The sequence below is a fragment of the Eurosta solidaginis genome, chromosome 1 (genome assembly GCF_040869045.1).
Source record: "Eurosta solidaginis isolate ZX-2024a chromosome 1, ASM4086904v1, whole genome shotgun sequence".
Taxonomy (NCBI): Eukaryota; Metazoa; Arthropoda; class Insecta; order Diptera; family Tephritidae; genus Eurosta; species Eurosta solidaginis.
Genome location: NC_090319.1, coordinates 5,634,436 through 5,643,935, shown reverse-complemented (window position 1 = coordinate 5,643,935; position 9,500 = coordinate 5,634,436). Strand labels below are relative to the sequence as shown.

The following is a 9,500-nucleotide window of genomic DNA, read 5'->3' as shown; positions in this document are numbered from 1 at the left end:
TATTTTTTGTGCAATATGTTTGTAATTTTTTGCGTTTTCATAATTTTAATGAAATTTTCACGATTTTTAGGTTTAGGCGCCATTAATCGATCACATTGGAGATGGTTATGGATATGGGTATGGTTACGACTATGGCGTTAGGGTTAAGGAAGTTTAATTAGCCCTTTATGTGGATATGGATATGGCAAGTTTGCCGGATCTGCAAACTGCAGATTGACGTGGGCAAAATTTCCATCTCAAAATAAGATTAAATTTGACATATGCATTCAGAAACGAACAAAAAGCAAAAAGTGGAAAACTACGTGTCTTCGAAAAAAATTTTAAAACGATAATTTTTTGAACATAGCAAACCCCAAAAAAGCCTTTATCGAAATAAATTTCCAAATTTGCTCACTTAAATTTCTGTATTGAGAAAATTTGGCAATTACTGGCAGTTAACCATAGTTGTGGTCTTATTGTTATTGCTTCGCTGTGTTTGCCCTAGAATCTATTGCGTTTGACATATTTATGTATGGGGTGGTGAATCGTGAAGTGGATTGCACGAAAATAAATCATTCGCCAGGACATTAATTTCTTTATTTTTTAGCTATTAAAACTTAACATTTTCCATCAAAATTAATATATTTTTGGAGTCAATCAGCCTGTTGGCTGTGCGTGCTACCAACAACGGCGAAATGCAACTGTTACTTTCATCAATATGTCTGGCGTTGACGAGTGTCGTGATTGGAAACGCCTACTATCAGAAGAAGCAATACTATCCAGCTGTTGTCTATATCACTAAATCAAATGCTTCTATGGCCGTAAGTAAAAGTAGGATAAAACTAGTTATACTTAAATGATTAATGGTTTATACATGTTTAGGTCATCTATATACAGTTCTTTGTAATCGTATTTATGTTCGGAAAATTGCTGCGCAAGGTTAGTGAAATAATTCATTAAAAATAATCCTTAAAATATTGACCGCTTTCATGAAACGTATCTAGATTTTCTTGGGTACATTACGCGCAGCTGAGTTCGAACATCTGTTGGAGCGGTTTTGGTATGCACTTACGGAAACATGTCTGGCTTTCACAGTTTTTCGAGATGACTTCAATCCGCGCTTCGTGGCCCTTTTCACTGTGTTGTTATTCTTAAAATCATTCCATTGGTTGGCGGAGGAGCGTGTTGATTTCGTAAGTAAATTTTGAAGTAAGCGACAGGATGGCAGAATTATTCTGGTAGATCAACTTGCAAGTTCCGTAGCTAATTTTGTTCTCTTACTGTCATTATTGCGTATTTTCGAAAAGTTGAGGGCTTTAGAAATGAAAACCTTTAAGCCCAGTTTGTGGGTAACCAGGTTTATATTAATACAATTCAAGGCCTTGCGCCATAAAGATTACTTCTCTAACTTTACTATATTTCTAGTCGCAGTGTTCGCAATCTAAACAAATATAAGCTGTGGTTCAAACAATTCAGCGAGGAGCTCGAAAAATGATGCAGGTGTTAATTATAATTATTCAGGAATGCAGGAAACCAACTTAACAATTGTATAGATCAGAGTGTTTATATATTTTTTTCAGTTTATCTTTAGGAAGTGGCTTTCGTCCGAAGAAAAATATTTATTTAAAAATGTACAATTAATAATATTTTTTAAGGCATTTTGCATGTTTTTATCATTACGGAAAAACGTTAATAATGTCAGACAGTTAGTTTTTGTACATGATGTAGTAACGACAAGGTGGCCTATGTAGCGACAGCTCATTTTGAAAACTCCCATACAACACGAATGATGAGAGAAGGGGGAAGAATAGAAGAGGCCTTTTTGTGAAATAGTATTAAGTAAAGTACTTTTTTGTATCAGTGCACTAAATCCACAAATGGTGACGAAATTGGATGTTTTTTAAATTGTTTAAAAAAGTATTACTCATATTAATATACGCTAGTCAAGGGAGAGCAAAGCAGGTATAGGGTAGTAGTGTGGGCATTTTATAGCGAGAGTGCTTAATGAAATCCAGGGAAACCAATTATCGGGATACTGAAGAAAAACTTCAAACAGTTTTTTAAGGAGATTGTCCCTATATAATAGTTTTACAAGCCCTTCGAGTAAATTTCTGCCATAAAAACCTTCATCAGCCTTAGCAGATACCTTGAGATATGGATTCTCAATGAAGATCTTGAATCCTGAATTAAGAGGGCCACACTCTGCCTAAGGCTGCAACCTATGAGATAATAAGTGCTAATATCTGTTATTATATTTGATATAATTAGATAGGTGTAGAAAAAGCGCTACCCTGCTGAAATTACTTTCGCTACCTCGGGCGTTTTTTAAGAGCACGAGAGCTCGTTTTGTATGTAGATGCAGTGAGGGAAAGAGGTTAGATGCCAAAGTGTGGATCGGTAGCCAGTTAACATAGTTGACTAAGCATGCGCTGACGATTGAAATTCCAGTGTAATGAGATACCCGGGTACTCAGGTAGCGGGAATCCGGTTTCCCAGATATTACTCGAGTTTCCAAAAATCCGTATGCCCGAAGATTATACAAAAAATGTGAGTAATGTGGTTTTGAAAAATTGCTTAAGGCCTTTTTCATGATCGGAGTATGAGTTACTGCAGACTGCAGCGTACAAACAAAGGTCAGATAATACCCGGCTATCCTATTATGCGGTTACCAGGCATAAACCAAATTATTCGGGCATCTAGCTCCAGTAACATCGTGAGAGTTTGCCGTGTCAGGCATTGTTGTTTTGGCGAGAACATCGAATCGTGTGGCTGCAGCATTTTATGGGGCAGGTTTTACAACCCGATACGAGATAGCACCGCAGAGTTGAGATAATATACAGGGCTAAAAGATACAGAAGGGTGAAGTAATAAAGAATGCATTCAAGTATGAAGCTTTCTAAACGTCATTCACCATAGAATCGTCACGGATACACTTACTATCAGTATAGTGATGTGCTTAAGGCTAAACCCAGGCAGGATCACTCAGCCCTAATTTGTTTGAAGTTGAATGTTTTCTGATGAAAAACTGGGCCCGTATTACGTGTTACGATCCGTTATCGAAACTCATTTTTTAAATCACAATAGCTCTTAAAAGGTGGATCGGATTAATGACATATTTGAACTAGCGACAAATATTACTCGCTAATCGCTTCCCAAGGCAGTCGGTTCTATGTACCGGAGTGACTCGGGATCTTTCCCGACCAAGAACTGTCATTTCAGTGTGCCCCATCTAATTTGTTTCGTCCCTCCAACAAATTGTCATCCTCCCAGCAGCTCCTTGCAGCAGGACTGCTCCATATTCTCTTACTCCGGGAAGGCATCGAATCCAATCCGGGTCCGTCTGCGGACCCCGGTCCTGAGAAATGGTTTTGCTGCATCTGCCGGAAAAGAATCTTTTTAGGACGGTCATAATCTGTTCAGTGTGTCTCGTGCAAGGGATGGTTGCATCGGACAGGTTGTTCTGGGCATGATCCCAAAACCCGACGTCCACGTAACTTTTATAAATCTTTTGTGGCTCCTTACTGTTCACGCCCAAGGGCGTCCCGTAGTCTACGCCTTAGCGCCCCCCACTACCTTCCAGCAGCCCCGCTGCTCAGCAAGCCACAACAAGTACCCGCTGCTGCTCGCGCCCCACGGCGCCAACAACTCAAACAGCTGATACCACTCATAACTACTACCTTCGTAGTAGAGTTGGTAGCAATGCTGAGCATCAGCCCCTGCCCCCGTCTTCTCCCCCCTCTTTTCCGGCAGCAATCATGCAGGTCAGGGAAACAGACTCTTAGTCCCTACCTCCGTTGGCACCGTCTGCCAGCACAGAATATATAGGTTTGCGACATCCGCCCAATGCAGCTCCTGCCTTGGGTGGTGCCACTTTCCCAGATGTTCTGGTCTCCGCGACGGCAACCCCCGGACAGGTTTCATCGCCCCATGTTGCCGGGTCGCAAACCCAAATCATCCGGGTACCACAATGCTTGCCCAAGGACGCCCAGTCCCAGGGCCACAACAGCAATTGCGTCCTGGCCTTCCACAACCCAGGCGTAGTCACCCGTCACTTACCCCCAGAGTGGCGACGTCTCCCCTTATGCACTTCAGAATCCTGCAGTTAAACTGTAATGGACTAACTGGGAAGATTACGGAGATAGTCGATTTCATGAAGCGGCACAACATCCGCATTGCTGCGATTCAAGAGACTAAACTCACAGCAAGATATGGATTGCAGACCTGCTCTGGGTATAACGTCCACAGGAAAGACCGCGAGAGCGGAAATGGAGGCGGTCTCGCGTTTATCATACACCACTCTGTGCAATATTATATATTTGATCCTGGCATCGACCGCAGGGACAATGTCTTAGAACGTCAAGGCCTATCTGTCCGGTCAGGCTATGCAAACCTAGAAATCATCAACATCTACATCCCTCCTGCCACCTGTTGCCCCAGTGGATACCGCCCTAATATCAGGGCCTTACTCACTGGCAACAATCGCATTATCTTAGGCGATTTCAATGCCCATCATGATCTATGGCGTTCAAACTTGCGGGCGGACAGTAGGGGTGAGATGTTGGCGGATCAAATAGAAGAAACGACGTTCTGCACAATAAACGGAGACGCCCCCACACGTATGGTTGGAAGCTGTCACAGCTCGCCAGATATCTCAATCGTGAGCGCAGAACTCGTAAACTGCGTCAACTGGCAGCCGATGGTAACATTGGCATCCGACCACCTGCCCATACTTATTTCGCTTGAGCGTACCGCCGACTTCATCGTCACTGAAAAACGCACTTTCATAAACTTCAAAAAAGGAAAGTGGGAAGAAAATAAATCCTTTACAGGCAGCCGCTTTGCTGCCCTCCCTATCCCGACTGATCCCCGCCAAGGGGAGCGCGCCTTCCGTAAGGTATTAAATCCGCCTCGGCACATTTCATTCCCGCCGGGAGAATTCCCGAAATCCGGCCCCACTTCCCGGCGGAGGCCACAAACTTAGCGAGAGAACGTGACCTTATAAGACAGCTTGACCCAGGCGACCCCCAAATAAGGGATATAAACCAACGCATCAGATTGCTTGTAGATGAACACAAGCGGGCGAAATGGGAGGAGCACCTAAGAGGTTGTAACCTCTCTACCGGTGTGGGTAAACTTTGGTCCACCGTAAAGTCCCTATCGAATCCGACTAAGCACAAAGACAAAGTTTAATTGTAATGTGGAACCAACGCCTCTAACACCCCTTTCCTTATGGTCCACCCCTGTTGAAACGGCAAGTTTCCTTGGACTCCCGTTAGAGGATATTGATGACAATTTGTGATCGGTCGCGGCTATTAGGTGGGGCGAGCATTGCTACAACAACAACAACAACAAAGTTTCCATCGCCTTTGGCGACAAAGTGCTGTCGGACGCGAAAAAATGCGCGAGCGCTTTCTGCCGGCAATATATAATGCATCTTACGGTCGACAAAGATAGACGGAGAGCCAATAGACACGCACATAAACACAAATTCAGCGCGTCACCAATCACCATCACCGCTAAAGAGGTTGAGGACGCCATTGGTCGTGCTAAACCATCCAAAGCAGTGGGCCCAGACGGCATAGCCATGCCGATGCTTAAAAGCCTAGGGAAAGAGGGTTTCAAATATTTAGCGCATGTCTTCAATCTGTCTCTTTCCACCTTTGTCATACCTGAGAAATGAAAAATGGCCAAGGTGGTCCCGCTACTAAAGCCTGGGAAACCAGCTAACATAGGTGAGTCGTATCGTCCGATATCTCTCCTATGGCAGGGATTTGAGGAAAGATGCTTGAAGCCATTTTGCTCCCTTATTTCCAAGCAAATTTACAGCTAGCTCCTCATCAGCATGGCTTCAGAAAACTCCATAGCACTACCACCGGGCTAAATGCCATTAGCACCCAGATAAATTGCGGTTTAAATCAATACCCCACCATAGAACAGTACTCGTAGCGCTAGACCTATCAAAAGCTTTCGATACGGTCAACCATGGCTCGTTACTGCAGGACCTGGAAGGGTCCACCCTTCCCCCATGTCTTAAAATGTGGACCGCAAATTATCTGGGTGGTCGGCAGGCATCGGTGCAATTTAGAAACGAAGCATCAAAACCAAGGAGAATTAAACAAGGGGTGCCACAGGGTGGTGTCCTATCCCCACTTTTGTTTAATTTCTACATATCTAAGCTACCTTCACCACCGGAAGGAGTCACAATCGTTTCCTACGCCGATGACTGCACAATAATGGCCACAGGCCCAGGCCCAAAGAGCGATGCGCTATGCAATAAAATAAACGGCTACCTCCCTGATCTCTCCAGTTTTTTCGCCTCGTGAAACCTGGCATTATCACCGACTAAATCTTCCGCGACTTTATTTACAACATGGACGTCCCAAATGTCGACCATTTTGAACAACCACGTTGATGGCACTACGTTACCGACTGTCCTACACCCCAAAATCTTGGGTGTGACGTTTGATCAGGGTCTAAATTTTGGTGAGCACGCAGCCGCAATTGTTCCGAGAATTCAGAGCCGTAACAAAATCCTCAAATCCCTCGCTGGCAGTACTTCGGGAAAAGATAAAGAAACGCTCATGACTACATACAAAGCAATTAGCCAGCCGATTACGTGCTACGCGTCACCCATATGGTCGCCAAGCCTAAAAATCACCCACTGGAAGAAACTACAGGCCTGCCAAAATACTGCGCTTCCCAAGGCAGTCGGTTCTATGTACCGGAGCGACTCGGGATTTTTCCCGACCAAGGACTGTCATTTCAGTGTGACCCCATTTAATTTGTTTCGTTCTTCCCACAAATTGTCATCCTCCCAGCAGCTCCTTGCAGCAGGACTGCTACATATTCTCTTACTCCGGGAAGGTATCGAACCCAATCCGGGTCCGTCTCCTGACCCCGGTCCTGAGAAATGGTTTTGCTGCATTTGCCAGAAAAGAATCTTTTTAGGACGGTCATACTCTGTTCAGTGTGTCTCGTGCAAGGGATGGTTGCATCGGACAGGTTGTTCTGGGCTTGATCCCAAAACCCGACGTCCACGTAACTTTTATAAATCTTTTGTGGCTCCTTGCTGCTCACGCCAAATGGCGTCCCGTAGTCTACGCCTAAGCGCCCCCCCCCCCCCCCCCCCCTCGCTGCTTAGCAAGCCACAACAAGTACTCGCTGCTGCTCGCACCCCACGGCGCCAACAACTCAAACAGATGATACCACTCATAACTACTACCTTCGTAGTAGAGCTGGTAGCAATGCTGAGCATCAGCCCCTTCCCCCGTCTTCTTCTCCCCCAGCCCCCCTCTTTTCTGGCAGCAATCGTGCAAGTCAGGGAAACAGACTCTTAGTCCCTGCCTCCGTTTGCACCGTCTGCCAGCACAGAATATATAGGTTTGCGACATCCGCTCAATGCAGCTCCTGCCTTGGGTGGTGCCACTTTCCTAGATGTTCTGGTCTCTGCGACGGCAACCCCTCGACGGATTTCATCGCGCCATGTTGCCAGGTCGCAAACCCAAATCATCCGGGTACCCCAATGCTTGCCCAAGGGCGCCCAGTCCCAAGGCCACAACAGGAATTGCGTCCTGGCCTTCCACAACCTAGGCGTAGTCACCCGTCACTTACCCCTAGAGTGGCGGCGTCACCCCTCATGCACTTCAGAATTCTGCAGATAAACTGTAATGGACTAACTGTGAAGATTACGGAGATAGTCGATTTCATGAAGCGGCACAACATCCGCATTGCTGCGATTCTAGAGACTAAACTCACAGCAAGATCTGCATTGCAGACCTGCTCTGGTTATAATGTCCACAGGAAAGACCGCGAGAGCGGAAATGGAGGCGGCCCCGCGTTTATTATACACCACTCTGTGCAATATTATATATTTGATCCTGGCATCGACCGCAGGGACAATGTCTTAGAACGTCAAGGCCTATCTGTCCGGTCAGGCGATGCAAATCTAGAAATCATCAACATCTACATCCCTCCTGTCACCTGTTGCCCCAGTGGATACCGCCCTAATATCGAGGCCTTACTCACTGGCAACAATCGCATTATCTTAGGCGATTTCAATGCCCATCACGACCTATGGCATTCAAACTTGCGGACGGACAGTAGGGGTGAGATGTTGGCGGATCAAATAGAAGAAACGACGTTCTGCACAATAAACCGAGACGCCCCAACACGTATGGTAGGAAGCTGTCATAGCTCGCCAGATATCTCAATCGTGAGCGCAGAACTCGTAAACTGCGGCAACTGGCAGCCGATGGTAACATTGGCATCCGACCACCTGCCCATACTTATTTCGTTCGAGCGTACCGCCGACTTCTTCGTCACCGAAAAACGCACTCATAAACTTCAAAAAAGGAAAGTGGGAAGAATATAAATCTGCAACAGACAGCAGCTTTGCTGCCCTCCCTATCCCGACTGATGCCCGCCAAGGGGAGCGTGCCTTCCGTAAGGTCATTGAATCCGCCTCGGCACATTTCATTCCCGCCGGGAGAATTCCCGAAATCCGGCCCCACTTCCCGGCGGAGGCCGCGAGCTTAGCGAGGGAACGCGACCTTATAAGACAGCTTGATCCAGGCGACCTCCAAATAAGGGATATAAACCAACATCAGATTGCTTGTGGACGAACACAAGCGGGCGAAATGGGAAGAGCACCTAAGAGGTTGTAACCTCTCTACCGGTGTAGGTAAACTTTGGTCCACCGTAAAGTCCCTATCGAATCCGACTAAGCACAAAGACAAAGTTTCCATCGCCTTTGGCGATAAGGTGCTGTCGGATGCGAAAAAATGCGCGAGCGCTTTCTGCCGACAATATATAATGAATCCTACGGTCGACAAAGATAGACGAAGAGCCAATAGACACGCACATAAACACAAATTCAGCGCGTCACCAATCACCATCACCGCTAGAGAGGTTGAGGACGCCATTGGCCGCGCTAAACCATCCAAAGCAGTGGGCCCAGACGGCATAGCCATGCCGATGCTTAAAAACCTAGGGAAAGAGAGTTTCAAATATTTAGCGCATGTCTTCTACCTGTCTCTTTCCACCTTTGTCATACCCGAGAAATGGAAAATGGCCAAGGTGGTCCCGCTACTAAAGCCTGGGAAACCAGCTAACGTAGGTGAGTCATATCGTCCGATATCTCTCCTATCGCCAGTGGCAAAGACGCTTGAAGCCATTTTGCTCCCTTATTTCCAAGCACATTTGCAGCTAGCCCCTCATCAGCATGGCTTCAGAAAACTCCATAGCACTACCTCCGCGCTAAATGTCATTAGCACCCAGATAAATTGCGATGTGAATCAATACCCCCACCATAGAACAGTACTCGTAGCGCTAGACCTATCAAAAGCCTTTGATACGGTCAACCATGGCCCGATACTGCAAGACCTGGAAGGGTCTACCCTTCCCCCATGTCTTAAAAGGTGGACCGCAAATTATCTGGGTGGTCGGCAGGCATCGGTGCAATTCAGAAACGAAACATCAAAACCAAGGAGAATTAAACAGGGGGTGCCACAGGGTGGTGTCCT

At 46.1% G+C, this 9,500-nt stretch overlaps 1 protein-coding gene across 3 annotated transcripts in view; it reads left to right on the top strand.

Annotated features, from left to right (window-relative positions):
- Positions 1-252: 252 nt before the first annotated feature.
- Positions 253-9,500, top strand: part of sip3 (septin interacting protein 3) — a 35,567-nt gene continuing 26,319 nt past the window's right edge. The window contains exons 1-4 of one of the 3 annotated variants that reach the window (XM_067778188.1): positions 253-509; positions 587-800; positions 862-918; positions 984-1,172. In XM_067778188.1, coding sequence (XP_067634289.1) covers positions 675-800; positions 862-918; positions 984-1,172 — 372 coding nt within the window. In that variant the 5' untranslated portion in view covers positions 253-509; positions 587-674. Of the gene's footprint in view, positions 532-586; positions 801-861; positions 919-983; positions 1,173-9,500 lie in introns of all 3 variants that reach the window. The other 2 variants (XM_067778195.1, XM_067778203.1) reach the window with 2 other exon arrangements.